This window comes from Taudactylus pleione, unplaced genomic scaffold, assembly GCF_031769625.1.
Source record: "Taudactylus pleione unplaced genomic scaffold, aTauple2 ptg000799l, whole genome shotgun sequence".
NCBI lineage: Eukaryota > Metazoa > Chordata > Amphibia > Anura > Myobatrachidae > Taudactylus > Taudactylus pleione.
This window is the reverse complement of record NW_028285201.1, coordinates 608,526-631,007: the sequence shown is the minus strand read 5'-3', so window position 1 is coordinate 631,007 and position 22,482 is coordinate 608,526. Positions and strand designations below refer to the sequence as shown.

General features: G+C 42.9%; 1 protein-coding gene across 1 annotated transcript in view; it reads right to left on the bottom strand.

Moving 5' to 3' along the window:
• The window catches only part of LOC148474932 (capping protein, Arp2/3 and myosin-I linker protein 2-like), a 970,125-nt gene that overhangs the window by 532,407 nt on the left and 415,236 nt on the right, over positions 1 to 22,482 (bottom strand). Inside the window, exons 21-22 of the mRNA XM_088457971.1 lie at positions 19,216 to 19,344; positions 5,079 to 5,192 (exon numbers count right to left, since the gene is read on the bottom strand). Coding sequence (XP_088314097.1) covers positions 5,079 to 5,192; positions 19,216 to 19,344 — 243 coding nt within the window. The remainder of the gene's footprint in view (positions 1 to 5,078; positions 5,193 to 19,215; positions 19,345 to 22,482) is intronic.

Sequence of the window (22,482 nt, the reverse complement as noted above, 5' to 3'; positions counted from 1 at the left end):
GACGGGTTTTAGGGTGACAGACAAAAGGTCCCGGACCATGCTCTCCGCAAAATGGATCGAAGCAGCAGTGTGTTTGTGATAAACCACGTAGCGCTTGATCTTAAAATGAGCAAAAACAACTGCCTGGGGAGGCAGCAGCTCCGGTTCAGGTCTTTAAACCATTAGCCGGGCACTCCCTCCACACTTGGGGATCTCACCTTATCTTCTCCGCTGTGTACGCCGTCCTCGTGCCTCCTGTGGGTGCCCGCTGTGCTCTGTCCAGCTATGCAGTCTTTGATAGTTCCGTGACATCCTAATGATTGCTGTTTGCCCTGTGTCCTCGTAAATCCTAGTTCACGTGACCGGGTGAACAAAAGGCCTTCCTCTGGGAGATAGTGTGCTCAAACATTGTAGAGAGGGGGTTAAGAGGAGGTTAAGATGCCTTCTTTGTCCCACCTCTCCTGTGATTGGATTGTTAATTCCTGATTGTAATTGGATAAAACTCAGTTACAGGTAATAATGTCTACCCAAGGAGTAGTGCGCAGTAACTTTGTTTACTATTGAATTGCCATTAAGGAGGACAGCCATTTCATCACTTGCGGCACACTCCATACAAAGATTATCTTTGCCCCTTGGTGCGCAGGTTTAACCAACTATTAATCTTCTCTTTGAGATTTTGAATTAGTTTTCATCCTCTTGAGCCTATAGCTGTTCATACAAATGATTTGTCATCGCTTCTCAAGTATATGATGTACCCCTAACAGCCTTACACATAGGAGGTGTCCCAAACTCCAAAAATATGCAAAAGGAATAAATGTGTGTAAAGCACTCCAGGGTACTGGGGCATAGAGCTAAGGATTTGTCCAATTGTCCAAAAGGACTCAATTATATTAGATAAGTGTGTACCACCTAGTCAGGTTGGATCGGCACGGTCTCTAATTTATAATCTGATGTCTGTAGGGAATCGGTATGATATACCGATTGAAGAAATACTGCTGGTCAAAACACAGATGCCGGCATCCCTATCATGAAGAATCCTGACAGGGGCCAGTGAGTACCCTAACCTTCCCCTCTCCCTCCCCTATCCCTAACCCTCCCTTAGTGATACTGTAGAAGTATAGAATTAATTTTGTTTTCAAGTATGCCACATACACATATAAGTAAATGTACAGGACAAAAAAGGGTTAATTCATTGTACAGACTGTCATATAGTTACAGAAAAGCATATGTAAATATATGGCAAGGTGTGCGATTCCAAATCTTTACCCAGCACTGTGTTTTTTTCTAACAATAATGAAATACAGATATGCATGCAAAAACTGTAGTTCATAGTCTTAATATAATTTCCTGGGATATTGTGAGATGCATTAAGATGATTGTTATGATACTCCCGAATAATTTGTATAAGACCCCTAGAATCATTCTGGGGAAGGACTTCTGCCTATATGGGCACTCACTGTTCCCTTAGAGTTGGATGCATTCACAGGTAGTTTGGATCTGAACAGTAGGGGCTTATATAATTAATGGTAGATCGCAGGATAAGATGAAAAGATGAATACAAGACAATCCATGGCTTGGTGGGAATGGCCGAAGGCAGAAGTTGTCCAGCTGGATGTGTTCGAGGAGTTTTATTCTTGACACAGACTTCACAGGCCTGAACACATTCTCTGACATCTTGAGTAATTGTAAGCCACCAGACAAACCTAATGGTCCAAGGACCAATCAAAGCAGAGAACTACTCCAGTGACAAGAAGAACCTGAACTCAAAACAGTATAGTACTGACAGTCTGGAACTGAGAACCAAGCCAGGAATTGGAGTCTTATGTAACCAGGGAAGAACTAATGAAGCTATATCCCTGGTACAGCTCTGATGCAAGACCTGGACCATAATCCGGAAGGGGAACTAGACACACACAGTACTGAATACTTCAATGCTAAAACAATGTGACCCGATCATGCCCTCCAGACCTGGAACCTCAACGCTGACTGTCAGCCCAAGACAAGAGCACACAAAAATAGTCAACCTAGATTATGCAATAACCCACTATAGCCACAGAGTGTAGTGATACTTGCAACACAGTCCAGATGATGCCCGCACAACACAGAGTGGGATCCATGCAGGTGATAAAATGTGTGGCAACAGCAGATGGTATGCACCGCATGTACACTGGCAGAACTGGAGTTGGAAGCGGTCTTTGTGCAGGGTGGGAGCCGCAGCTCTGATAGATGGAACTCAGTGGTAGATGGAATTCAGACAACGATCATCAGCCTGTGTGCTGCATGGAAGCCATGGTGCTGAGAGATGATAAACAGCAGTAGATGGAATGCAGACAACAGCAAGCGGTCTGTGTGTGACGTGGAAGCCACGGCACTGAGATGGTATACAGCGGTGACGTAAAACAGTCAAGGCATGGAAGCCGCAGCGCTTGGAGGCAAATAGTGATGGTACAAGTGGGTAATGGTTGAATTTCAGCAAGGAGAGTATACACAGGAGAAAGCTCTAGAAATACAGGAGACACTGAGCCTGGAACGATCCTCAGGAAGGAACACAGTTGTTCAGGCAATGAGCCTTTCCTAGGCCTGGAAATATATAGGGAGTAGTAACAGGTAATTGGTCAGGCTGAGCAGGTGAGTGGTAATCACTGGGATAGTCTGTTGGAGGTTTTAGACACAGCAATGAATGAATGTTTAACCCTGTATGTGTGGCTAAGACCACAATTTGTGACACTGGATTAGCAGCAAGAGAGGAGGTAGATCCTTCTCCATCCTCCATTCCTTGATATGCCTATCAATTTTAATGACAAGCTGCATGATCTTATCTAAAGATTCTGAAACAGAGTATTGGATTAAATAATATTTTATTTGCTCTATTAATCCAGAATGGAATTAGCTATGGAGAGCCAGATCATTCTATCCGCTGTCGGTGGACCAACACCTGAATTCCATGCAATACATTTCTGCAGAGTCTTGGCCTTGTTTTAGAGCACGTACAGTAAATGTGACTCTGCTGATGTAACTTAATTCTGGTCATCATATAGGAGATCTAATGCTTCAAAAGAGTGGTCTGGGGCTAACCCAAAGGCCCATATCTGTGGGTCTCCTTGTAACAGAGAAATAATGAAACCCACTTGCTGGGTTTCAGAACCGGAAGGATGAGGCCTTAATCAATAGTACAACTTGCAGCTTTCTTTAAATTTGAGAAAAAAATTCTCATCACCAAAGAAGCGATCAGGAAGGTGCATCTTAGGTTCATTTAAAGTCACCTGGACTGGTGGAGTCAACCTAACAGTATCCTCCTGTGTCTTTAACTGTACAGACAAGTATTGAACCACTTGACATAACATCTGGATCTGGATTTGACAGTATCTGGGCAGGGTTTTGTGAGGCTGGATCCATCAGTACACAAATTTACTTCTAGCACTGTTTTGGCCAGATATGTTATGATACTCCCAAATAATTTATATAAGACCCCTAGGGTCACATTGCCAAGGACTTCTGCCTATAACAGCCGCCCGTTGTTCCCTTAGAGTTGAATGCACTTACTGGTACTTAGGATGCCATCAGGTCTTAACCTCCAGACAATGGGGGCTTATACAATTAATGGCAGATCCCAGTATAAGCTGAGAAGATTGATACAGGACAAATCCTAAGGCAATGACTAGCAATGGTCAAAAGGCCACAGGAGTAGATCACAGGGTAGGACAGAATCAGTGAATGGCAAAATATTGTAATAGAAACATCCGCTGGTAGGGCTAATGCTAGAGTAGCCTGCAGGTGGAACATGCAGCAGAGATGAATGAACAATAGTTTGCACAGAGACTGAACAGATTGGTAATAAATTCAGCGGAGACATGGGTATAGACAAACTCAGTACAGGCTAGAATAACCAAGAGCACTTCGCACTGTAAGACGCAGGCAGTAGAAGATTCCAGGAACTAGCATGGCACAATTGGGCTGACTGCCTTTTAACTAAACTGAGGCCAATCAGGAGTCTCCTCAAAGATCGACCCTCTAATTGAATAGACCTTATGCAACTGAGTGCCTGACGCTGCATCCCTGTTGCCTAGTAATGGCCGGGACCTAGCTGAAAGCATGTGCTGCGGCAGCAGCTCAGAACAATGATATAGAAAATGTATGTGTGTGGTCTCCGCTTTCCCAAGTATGTCTTAATCTGTCAAGCATATCCCTCATCTCTCCACCTCAAAATTACAGATAGCACAGTTTCAGGGACTTGCAGGCACTACTATGCAAACTATTAAGGTAAGATGAATTGAACTTACTCAGATTCTTCCATAGTGTTTGCTTGTCCTGGATAGTCCTGTGCCGTGCATGTGAATTGAGTGTGTGTGAGGGAAGTGGTGTCTAGTTGGAGGTTATGATACATAGGATTGCTTTGGATTTGGTACAAATCCTTTTATTTGCATAGTTATACAACCTACCCAAGAACAAACAGCCTAAGACTGCATTATGCAGGTGACTCTACAATACATAGTAGACAGTACATACCTCCCAACTTTTATCTTGTTAGATGCGGAAGCTTCAGATGTCCGCATCCAAAAAGGGTTTGGGGTCTCATTGAAAGGGGTGGAGCCTCGTGTAAAGGGGGCAGTGCCTCGGGGAACCCACTGTTCAATTAACTGTAGGGGCGTGACAAACACTCTCTGAGATAATGGGCTTCCCCTAGACTTCCTCTACACTGGGAATAGATGCTATGGTTTTTTAAGTATTAGTTTATGTGTGATTTAGCCCCATAAACACAACATCAACCTTTAGTAAATATACCCCACAGTGTCTAAAAACATTTCAACAATATTCAATCAAAAGAATACTTCAGGTTCAATGTCATCAAGATGGAGAGGGTATTCAATGATCCAATAGCAGGAAAAAAGTAAATTAGACCGGATATAATTTACATTTTAGATATCTTTCTGGTACACCCTAAAAAATGTGTGATCACCCTATATAGTGTTTAATTGTCATTTTATATGGATAAAAAAATACTTTACAAACCAGTAAATCAAATGGACAATCTTTTGTTTATATAGTTCTTATGATAAAATGAGTTATAATGTGTTTATATAAAATATTTATCATCTTACCTGTATGTCATGACTGCATGCTTCAGATATGTCATCTAGTATTCCCTCTAGCTTGTGTTGAAGCTTACTGTTTTTATATGGTGAATGCCAAGCTTCATACAATACTGGTAATACCTATAATACCAAGATATTGTTTAAAAGTTATGCAGCATGCAGGAGTGAGATTTCACACTTGTTATAGAGTACACCAATCAAATTATGTACATTAAACAAATGACTTACTGTAGATAAAAAGTAACAGTTGAGTGACAAAGGTTTAGAGCCCTTTAGAAGTATCTGTTTTAAAAGGATTTAATAGAACTCATTGTACAGCGTAAATTGTTTCATCTATAGTACAGTATACAGTAATGTGCTATTTAATGCAGTAATTGTAGTGCAGCAAATAATAGACAGTAGTAGACAGTCCTGATGACCCCTCATTCTTATATTGAATTTACGACAGAGTTAGCGGCAGCATTTGACAGCCACAGAGCTGGTGACTGCAGGTAGAGGTCACTAAATGGGAGGGCTGCATGGCATAACCAAGCAACAATATCTGTATTCACACTTTTACAGACATTTATGTAAAACCTACAAGTGAGAAGACCCAGGCTCGGACTTGGGACGCCAGGAATTCAGGGCTATCACCAGTGGGCCTCGCTGTTACATAACCACGCCCTCTTTTGCGAGAGGGCGGAGCCTAGCGCAGGTCATCGGCAAGAGAGGGTTTATTATAGCATGTTGTTGCGTTGACTGACCCGGCTGCTGATCGCTTCCCCCCTGCACTGGGCTGTCCCAATCACCTGCGGGGCCTTCAGTGCTGCTCATTTGTAGTTTGTTTACACTTGTTACAGTCTTGTCTGCAGAGTCCCGCTGGTGTTAGTTGCTGCCCCTCCCCCAGGACCAGCCACCAATGAGGTATGCTTGTCTCTCCTAGACATGCCCCCTTCTCTCACCACGGACTCCTGCAGTGACTTCCTTTTACCTGCACTCTGACTGACACTACAGTGAGTGAGGCTGGCTGGAACTCTGACTGACACTACAGTGAGTGAGGCTGGCTGGAGGCTGCTGTATATGCAGCATGGATTGCTTCATGTCTCCTTGCAGCAACTGTCTCCAGTAACTTGCCATGAACATGGCTGCAGGTAACAAAGGACATAAAAAAAGTCAATGTGTAACCCCCCTCCCTATAATGTGTAACCCCCCCCCCCCACACACACACACACCTTTCCATGTGGCCCTTTTATCTGCATCCCAATCCCTCTTGTCTTTTAATTCCCTCCCTACCAACATCCTATTTGTAGAGGATATATATATATATTTCTATACTATGTGTACAGAATAAACACTCTTAATGTATATATGTGTGTATGTATGCATGTGTATATTATGTATATATGTGTATATTATGTATGTGTGTATGTATGTGTATATTATGTATGTGTGTATATGTGTATATTATGTGTATGTATGTATGTGTATATTATGTATATGTAAAGTATGTGCATACTATGTATATGTATGTACAGTATGTGTATGCTATGTATATGTATGACCGTATGTATGTATGTATGTTGTGACACAGTCAGATTAGGGGTTCCTCTCCTGGGTAGAGGACTCCTTACTTACACACACACACAGCAGCAGGGAAGCAGCACACCAGTCTGGATGCAAGTACAAGCTGGTCGGCGCCAGTCTTTATTGTGCAATGTCAGAAACATAAAGAAAACATAAATATAAATCCTAGCCCTGTCGGGACACTAACTTCACAGGTAGTTCCCTCACCACCAGAACCTGGCAGGGCCTAATGCCCTCGCCAGCAACAAAAGCACAGCACAACACTCACAGTTAGCTATCCAAGTGTCTCTGAGCAAACTCCCTGTCTGCTCTCCCAGGTGAGACAATCAGCCCTAAACACACTAGGCTTATATTGGCCACTCTCAGGTGGGAACCCAATCAAGCCTGTTACCAGGCTAAGAGAACCAAAACCTGGAGTGGCCGTGGGTGGAGCCCTCCCTCTACTCTCACCCACAACCCCCAGGTCCCAAACCGGCTTTTCAAAAAGCCGAAACTCAAGCCTGCTACACTGCAGACTTTCTCCTGGGGGTTTAAAACACAAAAGACAGGAATCTGGGACAAATGTACCTGCCACAGACCACTTTACCAGTGATCCTATCACATATCCCCCCCTTTGTTTCGACATGTGGGCCGGAACAACTGAAGCCCCCAAACAATGAACGCGTGACAAAGCGTCAGCATTGGCCAGCTGGCTTCCTGGCCTGTGTTCCACTGAAAATGTAAAAGTTTGTAACGCCAAGAACCATCTTGTAATTCTCGCATTACTGTCCTTATTTTCAGACATCCACTTCAGAGGGGCATGGTCAGTGATCAATTTGAACTTTCTTCCGACCAAGTAGTACCTGAGAGCCTCTAACGCCCACTTTATGGCCAACGCCTCCTTCTCCACTGTGGCATAGTTTCTCTCATGTACATTCAACTTTCTGCTAAGATAGAAAATAGGGTGTTCCTCACCCTCCTTGTTCTGGGACAGGACCGCTCCTATACCTACTTCTGATGCATCGGTTTGTACTATGAATTCCCTTTCAAAATTAGGAGTCATCAGGACTGGTTGGGAACACAACGCTACTTTCAACTCCTGAAAAGCTTTCTCTGCCTCAGGACTCCATTCTACCATGACTTTTTGTTTGCCTTTGGTCAGGTCAGTCAGTGGGACTGCCATGGTGGCAAAGTTGGGTATAAACCTCCTGTAGTACCCCATAATTCCCAAGAAGGCTCTCACCTGCTTCTTATTCAGAGGCCGTGGCCAGTTTTGTATGGCATCAACTTTATTGAGCTGAGGCTTTATCAGGCCTCTGCCAATGGTGTATCCCAGATATTTTATTTCCTCCATGCCTAGACAACACTTTTTTGGGTTGGCTGTCAAACCTGCCTTATAGATGGAGTCCAACACTGCTTGCACCCTGGGTAAGTGAGACTGCCAATCAGGACTATGAACGACCACGTCATCCAGATAAGCAGCCGCATACCGTCTATGGGGCCTTAGAATCCTGTCCATCATTCTTTGGAAGGTAGCAGGTGCCCCATGTAGCCCGAAGGGCAACATCTTGTACTGAAACAAGCCCTCTGGCGCTGAAAAAGCTGTCTTTTGTTTGGCGCTCTCGGTTAACGGTACTTGCCAATACCCTTTGGTTAGGTCAAGAGTGGTTAAATACCTTGCCGTCCCTAGTCTCTCAGTCAGTTCATCCACTCTTGGCATCGGGTAGGCATCGAATTTTGAAACACTGTTCAACTTTCGGAAGTCATTGCAGAAACGCACACTCCCGTCGGGCTTTGGAATCAACACAATGGGACTTGACCATTCACTATGTGATTCTTCAATAACCCCTAACTCTAGCATATTTTTAATTTCTTTCGACATCGATTCTCTTTGTGCTTCTGGTAACCTATAGGGCTTTAGATTAACTTTAACCCCTGGGTCAGTGATGATGTCATGTTTAATGACCGAGGTTTTCCCAGGTACGTCAGAGAACAGCACCCTATTTCTAATCAGAAACTCCTTGACCTCTTGTTGTTGAATTGCCGACAGGGTTTTTGCCACACTTCGGGAACTAAGGGCCCTGGACTTACTGGAGGGTCTCGGACGGCCGACAGTACCGTTCTATCTTTCCAGGGCTTTAACAGATTTATATGGTATATCTGTTCCGGCTTTCTTTTCCCCGGCTGGTAAACTTTGTAATTGACCTGCCCCACTCTTTCTAAGATTTCAAAGGGCCCTTGCCATTTAGCCAAAAGTTTATTTTCCACAGTGGGAACCAATACTAACACTCTGTCCCCAGGAGCAAAGCTGCGTAACCGAGCATTGCGATTGTATACCCTCTGCTGTGCCTGTTGAGCCTGTTCCAGGTGCTCTCTCACTATCGGCACTACCGCAGCAATTCTCTCCTGCATTTGAGAAACATACTCAATCACTGTTTTGTAAGGACTAGACTGCCCCTGCCATGTCTCTTTGGCAATGTTTAGTAACCCCCTTGGGTGTCTCCCATACAACAAGTCGAAGGGTGAAAACCCGGTGGAGGACTGGGGAACTTCTCTTATGGCCAACAATAAATACGGCAATAAGTAGTCCCAATCCCTACCATCCTTGTCGACCACTTTCCTAAGCATGTGTTTTAACGTCTTGTTAAACCTCTCGACCAGCCCATCGGTTTGGGGGTGATAAACCGAAGTTCTTAACTGTTCGATTTTGAACAGGCGGCATAACTCTTTCATGATTTTGGACATAAACGGTGTACCCTGGTCAGTTAGTATCTCCTTAGGTATACCCAGCCTGCTAAAGACATGAACTAGCTCTCTGGCAATGGTCTTGGTTGACGTATTGCGCAACGGGATCGCTTCCGGGTACCTGGTAGCGTAATCCATTATGACCAGAATATACTGGTGTCCCCTGGCAGACTTCATTAAGGGTCCAACCAAATCCATCGCTATTCTTTCAAACGGCACCTCTATGATAGGCAATGGAACTAGTGGACCCTTAAAATGTGGCCTGGGAGCATGATACGGACACTCAGGGCAGGATGTGCAAAAGTCAGACACCTCTTTATGAAGCCCGGGCCAGAAAAACCTCTGCATTATTCGCTCAGTGGTTTTCTCTACCCCTAGATGGCCTGCCGTTATATGACCATGGGCAAGATCCAACACTGTTCTTCTGTAGGCTTTGGGAACTATTAGTTGTTCCACAACATCTTCCCCCTTCTTAGTCACCTGATATAACAAATCCTGACACATTGCCATGTGGGGATAGGACAAAGGACTATCAGGGTCTACGGGTTTACCATAAACTACTTTTACATTCTCCCTGGCTTTTACCAAAGTAGGGTCATTCAACTGCTCGACGGCAAAGACCTCTTTTCTGACCTCTAAATCAGGCAGACGATCACCTGGCCCAACAACACTTCCCCCCTCAATGGGAGGCACATCAGTTGGCGGGCCACCGTCACGTTCTGCATTCTCTAGTTCGCCAACCATAGTAGAAAAAGGGAATAACTCTGACTCAGAAGAAACTCCCTCCTCCACTACATCGACAACCTTCTCAAATGGATCGGGGTTGTTCACCTCTGGAACAAAACGGCTTTCCCACAACTTCCAGAAGTGAGCAAAGTCTCTCCCCAATATTGCATCGTACACCAGACCATGCACCAAACCCACAGAAACTATAGCAGAGCCACATGGTGTCTCGATGTTCACCTCGGCCGTAACATAATATCGAGTATCCCCATGTATGCAGGTCACACCAACAGTTTTCCCTGTATGCCTCAAGGGGTTCACCAGCTCAGCTTTTATAAGTGTCACCAAGCTACCAGAGTCTAACGGTGCCTCTACTCGGTTGCCATCTACAGTGAGTACACACATGTGCTTATCAGTCTCAGCCTGCCGGTCAGCCGTACAGGCTATCTGTGCAAAGAAAGACCCCCTGCGGTAGACATGAGCAGTATCACATTGCATAGGTGCAGTTGTAAGTGCACAATTAGCGGCAATATGGCCGAAGCCACCACATCGGAAACACTGAGTCATATTAATGTCTAGTCGTTTACGAGGCAAGAACCTTCCCGGCCTGGCAGGCCTGTCTCCAGGTTCTACACCCTCAGTCTTAGGTACATTCCACCGCCCAGCACCCTTCTCCCCTGGAACAGTCTTACCAGTGTCTGTGGGAGTTCGCCGGTGCGCCATCGGGGCTCGGTGGGGCATACTCATCAGCTCCTCAGCCGCCACGTACCTCTCCACCAGCTCGACCAACTGGTCCGCGGACTTAGGGTCTGCATGGCTCACCCACTTGCGCAGAGTCACAGGTAATGATCGCAGGTACCGGTCCATCACGACCCTTTCCATGATCTGTGGTCCCGTCAGCATCTCGGGCTGTAGCCATTTTGAGGACAGATGGACGAGGTCATGCATCTGTGAACGTGGAGGCTTGTCCTTATGAAACTCCCAGCGGTGGACCCATAGGGCACGAACAAAGGTGGTGACTCCCAAGCGAGTTAGGATCTCCTGTTTTAGTTTTTTATAGTCCTTGGCATCAGCCAGGCATAAGTCGAAATATGCTTTTTGTGGCTCCCCAGACAAAAAAGGTGCCACCAGACTTGCCCACTGCTTCTTGGGCCAACTCTCCCTTTCGGCCGTTCTTTCAAATGCGGCGAGATAGGCCTCCACATCATCGCCCGAAGTAATCTTTTGGAGGAAGTGACTGGCTCGTACGGAGTGAGTGGTGGTGGGAGGACCAGTAGTAACATCTCTGGGCCGGGCGACCAGGTGCTGTACCACCTCTCTTATGGCCTGGCTGTTTTCCGCTAAGGCCTGGCGGGTTTCCTCGATGGCGACCTGTTGTTGCCTCTGGGCTGTCTCCAAGGCCAACAGTTGCACCCTGGTGGATTCCTGTTGAGCCCTGGTAGATTCCTGCTGAGCTGCTGTAGCTTCCTGCTGAGCCCTGGTAGATTCCTGCTGAAGTTTGTTTGTCTCCTGCTGAGCTGCTGTAGCTTGGAGCAAGGCTTTAATAATGTCCTCCATTTTGTCCTGGGGTGTAGGTTGGAAGCTGAACCTTGCCTCCCTAAGCATTGGCTGACGCCTCCTCTATGGGACTCCAAGGACACAGCGTTATTTCCACACTCACAAATTGGGTGTCTGTCCCTTTAATTTTTAAACGGAAAGTTTTCCTCTTGCTGCAACTTCAGTTTGTGTGGGTGCCCGCATTCTCCACCATATTGTGACACAGTCAGATTAGGGGTTCCTCTCCTGGGTAGAGGACTCCTTACTTACACACACACACAGCAGCAGGGAAGCAGCACACCAGTCTGGATGCAAGTACAAGCTGGTTGGCGCCAGTCTTTATTGTGCAATGTCAGAAACATAAAGAAAACAAATATAAATCCTAGCCCTGTCGGGGCACTAACTTCACAGGTAGTTCCCTCACTACCAGAAGCTGGCAGGGCCTAATGCCCTCGCCAGCAACAAAAGCACAGCACAACACTCACAGTTAGGTATCCAAGTGTCTCTGAGCAAACTCCCTGTCTGCTCTCCCAGGTGAGACAATCAGCCCTCAACACACTAGGCTTATATTGGCCACTCTCAGGTGGGAACCCAATCAAGCCTGTTACCAGACTAAGAGAACCAAAACCTGGAGTGGCCGTGGGTGGAGCCCTCCCTCTCCTCTCACCCACAACCCCCAGGTCCCAAACCGGCTTTTCAAAAAGCCGAAACTCAAGCCTGCTACACTGCAGACTTTCTCCTGGGGGTTTAAAACACAAAAGACAGGAATCTGGGACAAATGTACCTGCCACAGGCCACTTTACCAGTGATCCTATCACAATGTGTATACTATGTATATGTATGTATGTATATACTATGTATATGTTTTCTATGTATAAGCATTTGTGTATGCATGCTATGCATATATACAGATGTGTCCTGCTACTTTGTTGCTCCATACAGACAACGTAGCATAGCATTGGAAAAAAGTCATATCGTGTAATACAACTTTTTGTCCACGAGGTGTCACTTTTCCTAAACTACACAGCACATGCATCAGAGTTCCAATGCATTTTCTGTATCTCCGCCCGATAATTGACTGCAGAAGCTGTGATTAGTATAGCATTTTGGTCATGGAATCAGGGCTGTAGAAGAATGTGTAATAAAGTATTAAATAATAACAGTATGTATGTGAGTCCTGTACTGGTAAAAAAATATATACATATATATATATATATATGTTTGTCTCATGGGCTCAGACAGGGGTCACAAGCATGCACAGCTTTCACTAAGACATGATGACTCGGTAGTGCGGGCATCTTTTATGCAACTTTTTACCTTCAAATGCATCTGAATCATACAGCGAATCAAAATGATAGCACAAGCAGCTTCTGCTGATTAAAATGATATGCAGCATGAGCCAGTTCGGGTGTATCTGCACATGAAACGTTACGTTAAACATGACTATAACACTTTAACGTAGTGATTTGCTTGCCCATACTGGCTCCTAGAACATTGGCATGCTGCATATCATTTTAATCAGCAGAAGCTGCTTGTGCTAATAAGACACATTTTAGGGTAAAAAGACACATAAAAGATGCTCGGTGCTACCGAGTCACACAGCACTCCTCTGACCTTAGATTCAAAACATTTCTCTCGACATCCCACCACTTGGCATTTCTGCTATACAGTAGTCATTGTATTGTACACATAACAGGGGGCAAGGTTTTCATAAAGAGAGATCACGTCAGGTTCAATACTTTTAAAATACACTACTTTGAACTTTCCTTCTCCCTTCCTCTCTGTGTATGGCCACCCAAGTTCCATCACCACCTCCCCCCACCATCACACAATTACTATTCAACTCCATTGAGCTCACCCCCACCCCCACAATCATTTGCTTCTATTCAGTGCTGCCACATGCTGAGCCCACTATTGACATTGTACACATTGCCTGCTTTAATGTGCACACTTCACATCACATACATAACAGGTGCAGCTCTCAACATGTCTAGAGTGTGTAGGCTAGTGGGTAAGGTCTGTGCCTTGCACTTTGGGGTCTGGGGTTCGAATCATGGAAGGGGATTTTTTTTTTCCTCTTCTTTTGAATCTTTATTACTAGATTAAAAATAAATCACTTGGTGGTGTGTGTGAATTCTGTTATGGCATGGCGAGCCACGCCATAACAGCGAGCGTCTTTTATGCAACTTTTTACCTTTTTACCTTCAAATGTATCTGAATCATAGAGCGAATCGAATTGATAGCACAAGCAGCTTCTGCTGATTAAAATGATATGGAGCATGCCTATATTCTGTGAGCCACTTTCGGTGTATCTGCACGAGGAACATTTCGTTATAATAATATTGACTATAATACTTTAATATAGTGATTTCTTGCAGATACACCCTTACTGGCTCACAGAACATAGGCATGCTACATACCATTTTAATCAGCAGAAGCTGATTGTGCTAATAAGATGCATAAAAGATGCTCAGCGCTACCGAGTCACACAGCACTCCTCCCTTGCTGTACTCAAAACTTAGCCCTCCCAGGGATGTGCCTAATCCTAACCTCCCCCCGGGGGGTGCCTAACCCTAGGGGTGCCAAATGCTAACCCCTTCCCCCCCTACACCTAACCCTGGCCTCTGCAACAAACGCTAAGGGCGCCCCGGACTTACCTCGTTCAGTCTGGCATCCTTTTGGCATAGGGATTAAGATAGGCAACGGTATTTCAATGCCTATTTTAAGTCCCTTGTTGGGATTCAGATGTCGGTATTGAGACCGACTGCATCCCAATAAAAGGAAGAACAGATTATTGGTATTATATTAAAAGTGTCACAGATTATTGATATTATTTAATGGGGATGACCACACCCCTCCAATTGATGGCGACACCTACAAAAGGCTGGTCATGCCCCTTAAACGGGCCCCTGCCATTGCATTCCCCTGTGGGCCCTTTATGCCCCAGTCCGACACTGGAAGACCCGATTATTTATTGCCCACACCCATGAGTGAGTCATGGTAGAGTAATGTGTAAAACAAAACACATACTCTCTATAGGAATGAATGAAGAAGCACTGATTGGTCAGTTTATCGCTGTTCACATGCTCTGACCAATCAGCATGTCCCCATTCATTCCTATGTGACCTTTCGTTTGCTATGTGGCTTCGTGAGAAGCAGTGGGACCCTTTATTTTGCCAAGTGTCGAGATGTTACATGAACTGAAGAGGACGTGACCCCTTTAAAATTATTTATAATAAATTGGTAAACGAGGGATGTGTGGTGGTGTGTTTGTTTAATAAAAGACTAAACCATCCGTGCCCTGTCTTTTGTTTAATATTTATTATATTTTTAATACTCTAGGTGGAATACAGGTTCCAGCAGGGCCTTAATGCATGCTGGTATGTAAGGGCAGGCATGGTTGGACCTGAAGGCCACCTGCAAAAAACCCTAATGTTATATAACTATTACCTCTGCACTCAAAGCTGAGGGGGCGTGGAGAAGAGCCACTGGTTGTCCTTGGGGAGACAGACAATTTATTTTTTGGGGGGTGGTCCCCACTTACCTAGGGATTCCATCTCTGGGCTGACCAGTTGCCGTTATGGAAGGGGGCCTCCTCCTGTCTGACTATAGCATCAACCTGCCAGCTGGTGGAACCTAGTGCTGATTATTGGAAAATAGGGGGAGACCCACGTAGTTTATTCCTCCTATTTTCTAATACCAGTCTAGGTTCAGAAGTCCAGGGTTGGTTATGTATTTTGAAGGGGGAGAGGGGCATACATTTCCCCCCCTGATTTTAACTGTTTACTAACATATTCAGCAAATGAAGCCTGCACAGAAGCCTGTGGCTTCCACTCCACAGCAGACTGACCATGTGTTTCCCATAGAATCTGCTGCAGAATATGGAGAAGAAATCCGTCAGCTTTTAAATGATAATTAAAACTGATGCATAGTAACTGCTGTAGTTTGTTTTTTTTACTGCAATACAACACCGATATTTGTCGTTATCTGAAGGTTTTGGAAATGAGCAACTAAGTCATTTTATCCCATAGTCCTCCGAATGCTCTATTGGAGATATATTGTAGACCAATATATGTCATTATCATTAAAGTTTCAAAATAATTGAAGTATATGCAAATAATGTGCCTGTCTCTGGGGCACACAGTTTGCTCCAGGGCTTATCTAAATGATAAGAAGGCATCTCTCTGTTCCATTTACTAGTGTAATATCTTATATAAGTTTAGTCACATTTAATTCTGGTAGGCAAAAATAAAGATTATATATATTCCCTATTCAGAAAAGATCAAAAAAGCAGATAATGTTAATCTATGAGGAAAGCAGTAACACAGATAGCTTGTACCTTGGGTCTATGTGGATAAATCTGAAAATGCAATATCTATAGTATCTCTTTATTGCAAACCTTTTTCCCAGGACATGCGCCTATTGGACCCTGCAAGGATTTTTGTTAAATACTCCAGTAAAATCAAATCATGGTAATAGGAAATAATCAAAATAAAGGGAAAGGGATCTGGGAAAAGCTTCTGCACCAGTAAATAGTAGTCAGAAATAAATGGGAAACCCCAATATAGAAAATGATAAATACAATGTTTGTACGATGTCTGGGGCGTGCTGCCAGGGACAAAATTCACCATATAAGGAAAATAAAAAAGAAGACAGAAATGTCCCTTGGTTGGCGCACTTACAAAGAATAATGTGATTAAAATGTAACTTCTATTAAACAGTCTATAAATATGTAAGATAAGTAATATTCTCTCCAGTGAAATATAAAATGTGAGAAAACGTCTTGGTGTGTTAATTACTGAATTAATTATCTTATTGGTACACCTGCGCTTGTAATGACGACTCAAATAAGGACACTGATGAATGGAAGATCTATCACAAATAAGTCATAATATATATATGTTTACCTGATAATATATATATATGTTTACCTGAGCTTGTAGTAAATGTAAGGGCTCACAGGTCAATTATGTTTTGCACAATAGGTCACATGTATACAGACAGCCTATGAAATCATTAGGAGACCAAAAGTAGAAGGATACAGAGATCGATGAGAAAACGAAGAGAAAGAGAAGGAAAGGAAGGAGGAACATTATGGAACTGGAACCAGTGGGAGATGCAGATGATATGATAGGCTACCTCTCTTAATAAAGACTTACTACAGAACATGCTCGGGTTGCCTTGAAAAAACTCAGTTGTGAAACGTACGTCGGCAGCAGCAGTGACTTTACCGCTGCAATGAGCAGATATATTCCTGCTCAAACGTCTTTAATGATGTGATGTAAAAAGAAGATAATATTCACCTGATATATGCGCTGTGTATATGAGACACTGTCTCTTATTGAGCTGATGTAATGCTCACATGTATTAGATTAAGTCAAACCTAATATCCGTATAATTTATGCTACTGAATCCAACCACAATTAGTGAGCAAGTGTAGAGCTCGGATGGTGTATGCTGTGTAAACAATTTAAGCTGCCACTAGACTCACTTAGCTACTATTTATTTATATGAGATCCCACCCAAATTTTAGCTGTATGAACAGCAGAGAGCTTGGAATTATTTATATATATTTTGTGTGTTATTAAAATCAGACCGAGACGCTATGATACTGTAACACCACACCCTCAGGATTTGACTGTTTCCCCAAACATCTTTTTATATGGAAAAGGTTTCTATCAGTGTTAAAGCTAATGCAATGCCTGTATGATCTGCACAACTACATGGGTCGCTAACATAATAACAAAATGCTATGATATTGCAACACTGTATATCAGGATTTGGCTCTCTTCCCAGAGACTTGTTGAATACACTGCAGACAAATAGCAGTAGAGCTAATGTAATGCTCTCAAAATTACCACTGCTGGAATTAATATAATATACATAGAATCTACATTGTTAGATTTCAACACGAACAGCCAACAATTACCTAATAATATGGGGGGATAATATGAGGAGATAAGCTGATGATATGGGATACTTATTCCCTACTCCCATATGACATTTTTGATGTGAAGTTGAATAACATTTAAATCTATACAGACCAAGCCAACTGCCTGATTATAATTATATTAGTAGGTCTTCACGGAATACAATTCCAGCTCCTTAGATGTCAGTAGCTACAGTAGTAGTTTATTTTTCAGGAGTTAATTTAACCATTTATATATAAATGAGATTCCATGTGCATTTTGGCTGTAGGTGGTAATCTAGGTACACGGATACATTGCAGCCATTATTTATACGCTTATCCTAGCAATTATGACATGCAGTGGACATTGCAGAATATTATCCCATCTATAGGGATCTTATAGCAAGCCACATATAATTGGTCCCAATTAAATGCATTTTATGATTTGCTATTTTTGGAATTATATATATATTATGACTTATTTGTGATAGATCTTCCATTCATCAGTGTTCTTATTTGAGTCGTCATTACACGCGCAGGTGTACCAATAAGATAATTCATTCATTAATTAACACACCAAGACGTTTTCTCAAATTTTTTTTTATTTCACTGGAGAGAATATTACTTATCTTACATATTTTTAGACTGTTTAATAAAAGTTACATTTTAATCACATTATTCTTTGTAAGTGCGCCAACCAAGGGACATTTCTGTCTTCTTTTTTATTTTCCTAATAGGAAATAATACATTTAATTTGATATTATTCAGAGCATTCTTGTATACAACTACGATCCCTACATCATCTATGCTAGTAACTTCTGTCCCAACAACAACGATACGGACGAATATATGCATTTATTTACTAATATGCATGCAAAGCATCTAAGATAAATTTGTATTCAAAGAAGTATCATGCCACTTACATAAAACATTGGTTTGTTCATGATTAATTTTTGTTCCTTTTGTTGTGCTTTAGCCCAAACCAGAGCCATATTAAGGCTTGTGCAGGCAATATGGTGACTAACTTGTGGGGGACCCTACCAATAAAACAGTCAATATTATATGAAGTGATACCTTTTAACAACTTTGCCATTTGTGGTGCTGGAATACTTGACAAATGTTTTAAACACACTATAGTGCCCCAGTTCATATTATGCCACACAGTAACCACAGTTCACATATACCACAGTGTTTCCCAAGCTGGTGATGTAGCACCCACTCCCCCCCTGGATGACTGCCCCTTGCCACCCTGTTGAATCTATCACTGCCCCTAACTCTAAATGAGGCCAAGCACAACTACTGTATCCTAACAAACAGCAATAGATTAAACCCAAATGTAAACTTCCCAATTAGTCACATACTATGGAGGCAGACATCTCCACAACATGCAGCATAAAATTTGGATTTAAAAATTCCCACTTGAGGTGTGGCCACATGCCCATTTTGCTACTGTCACAACCCCCTGTCCTGCTGTTGAGACCTCTGATGTTAGGAGGTACAGTATACAAATGCATATCCAGAGTTCCAGTGTGATTGAATGGAGAACAATTCCATCCCCTGGCATCAGCCTAAAACATGTCTAAATTATAACAAAAAGGGTGAGAATATACTCTTATGAAGAAGTGTGAAATATTTATTAATCAATGAAAAAATACCGGGCAACAGAAATATGTTTAATTTTTCTCTTACACTTATGGTGAAGTTTGCATCTCTCACAGCTTCTTCTGCGAGCGCAATATCAGATTCTACTTCCTTTCCTGTGTAGGGGCTGATAATTTCTATGCGTTCTTGTATATTTGCGCACATCTCATTCACCATCTTGTAAAAAGAAGAAACATAATATTAACCGCTGTTACCTAAAACACAAGTGATTATCTATTGTTACACTGGAAACAATCACTACCAGTGACGTGCGGTGAGGTAAATTGCTGGGGAGGCACTGCTAGTATCAGAGCCAGATTTATAGATACCAAGGGTTCATGTCGGCATTATACAAAAATGCAGCAGTAAATATTGCTGGAAGTTTGGTGTGTTTTGATTAGAGATGTGCGGAAAAGGTAGACAGGGGAGGCAGTGCCTCACCTGCCATTCACTTTTTACTCCATAGTTTTGACCACAAAAACCATCAGAACAATACAAAGAAGACATTTATAATATTTTCTTTAACTTCTTCCCATAACCTCTACAGTAAAAACTTTGGAGAATACCTAAGTATGACAGGAAAGGCTCTGCCTCATCTCACCGCACATCACTGATCACTACTGTATAAAGATCTGAAGTTTATTTTTGTATTTGTTATAGAGAGCAGGTTCTCAAACTCGGTCCTTAGACACCAAACAGTGAATGTTTTCCAGGTCTCCTCACAGAATCACAAGTGAAATAATTATCTCCACCTGTGGATCTTTTAAAATGTGTCACTGTACCTGTGCACCTGCTGGGTGACCTGGAAAATGTGACCTGTGTGGGGTCCTGAGGACTGAGTTTGAGAACCACTGATCTAGAGCATTCATTTGCTGAAAAACATTTGCTTTATTTTGTTTTTCACTTTTATTAAAAAATCCAAAACAATGCCATTTGACACCTTAGAAGAGTCCCAGATACATTGCTTTTGGCCACTAATAAACTTCTATACTATTATCCATATTAATGAAGCTAACATCATAGACAATTACTGCACAACTGCCAGGATAAGCCTTTCACAATTGAATTGCACGTTAAGTGGGAGAGTGTATTAACTACTGTACAACAAGATTTTATCGTGCCCAATTGAATTATCCCCTTAGAGCAGGGGTTCCCGACCACAGTCATCAAGGTACACTAACAGTCCAGGTTTTAGGGATAGCCATACTTGTGCACAGGTGACTTAGTGCCTCAGTTATTTTGATTAAACCATCGGTGCACAATAATGGATATCACTAAAACCAGGGACTGTTATGCTGGCCATACATCTGCACGATTTCAGGCTGATTACCCGATTTTCGACGAGTCATATGATGGATCTTGTAAAAATCGTGTGTTTTTTTAGTAAGATACGATCTGATGTGCGCTCCCGCAGCTCCTTAAATCGGATCTTATGATCAGATGTGCAGGTCATATGTTTCATCGTATCGTGTGCAGATCATGCCGTTTATTTTGTTCATGCGATCCATCGTGCGGCAATTCAAGTCATTTCAATGACTGTTTCCCTAATGAGCGCGTGAGGCACAGGATCAATCATACGACAGATCCTGTGCTAAGAAAAACAACAAATATGCTGCCGGGACTGCCAGGGAGGTCCGGGGAGTCGGATGGTGAATCGGATCTGATGCTGGTCGTGCAGGTGTATGGCCAGCATAAGTGTGGCTTGAGGACCGAGCTTGGGAATCACTGCCTTAAGGTGCATACAACCGTAACGATTTTGTAACCAATTTTCTGTCAGGTTTTCCCTTGAAAAAATTAACGATTTTTTGAAGTGTAATAAATGATTTTTGCAACGATGAACGAAAAATGTTCCTTTCCTTAAAGAAAATCGTTATGTTGGACAGTCTGAAATGAACTACAAACTAAAAACGGGAGCGTGCTTGAACGATTTTCGTTCATCGTTATAACTCAGGAACTAAACGATATTTTGAACGATAACGACGTCGTTATAGTTAAATCGTTCAAAAGATCGTTACGTGTTTATGCACCTTTAGACTGTTGCTGCAGTCCAGTGTAGCATGGGCGCTGCCATGTTGCCTGAAGTCAGCTGACACTTTCAGCCATTCACAGGAGGATTACTTCTAACATGATTCCAGGATCCAATCTTGGGTTTTCTTTACAGGTGGACTGCAAGTGCCAGTGGGCCCTTAATATCAAGGCTTGCTGGCACTTGTGGGCAAATTATTAAAAACTATTTTATTAACTATTTAATTACTATTACTTCCTCTCATAAAGCACAGGAGCTGCTAAGAAGAGACTGGTTAGCCTTGGGGTGGGGGACTACATTTTTCCAGGTCTAGGTTGACAAGTTTGGTGCTGGTTGTCATTATAGTAGGGAGACCCCAGTTTGTCTCTCCCCTACTATAGTGTCAGCCCCCAGGCTGGTACAGGTTGGTTCAGCCTGGTGGAGGTTAACCGAAAATAGGAGTAGCCCCACAGCAACCCCCCACTACTACCTTCCACCTTAATCTGTGCAGTACTTCGCAGTAGGTGGGCAGCTTGTTGTTATTAAAAAAAAAAAAAAGTGTTAGAAAGCACAGTATCACGGCCTGATGTTTTTGAACAACATTTTTTTTATGAAAACAAACTGCCCACCCTCTGCGATGCACTGCACAGGTAATATTAAGGTGGTGGCTGGTAGCCCTTGACCTACTGACCGTTAGTGTTAGACTTAATAAACACACAGTACTGTATCACAGCTTATAGTTTTTGAAGTCTAACACGAATGATCAGTAGGTCAAGGGCCACCACCTTAATATTATATGCACAGTGCATCGCAGTTGGTGGGCAGTTTGTTATTATTAAAAAAAATGTGTTCAAAAACTTCAGGCCGTGATACACTGTCTTTTTTTAAGTCTAACACTAATGGTTAGTAGGTCAAGGGTCAACACCTTAATATTATCTGCACAGTGCGTCGCAGCCGGTGGGCAGTTTGATGTTATTAAAAAAAATAGTGTGTGTTCAAAAAACATCAGGCCATGATACTGTGTTTTTTTTAAGTTTAACACTAACGGTCAGTAGGTCAAGGGCCACTGCCTTAATATTATCTGTGCAATGCATCAAAGTCAGTGGGCAGTTTGTTTTATACTTCAGGCATCAATATGGGTCATGATGATCAATCGATAGAACAGCAGGAGCAGCAACCAAGCACTGCAGCTCCTGCCACAAGTCATGATGATATTAGTCCTTCAACATCATCTACTAAAACCGGTGCTCAAGGACATAGAGCACAGGTTCTCAAACTCGGTCCTCAGGACCCCACACAGTGCATGTTTT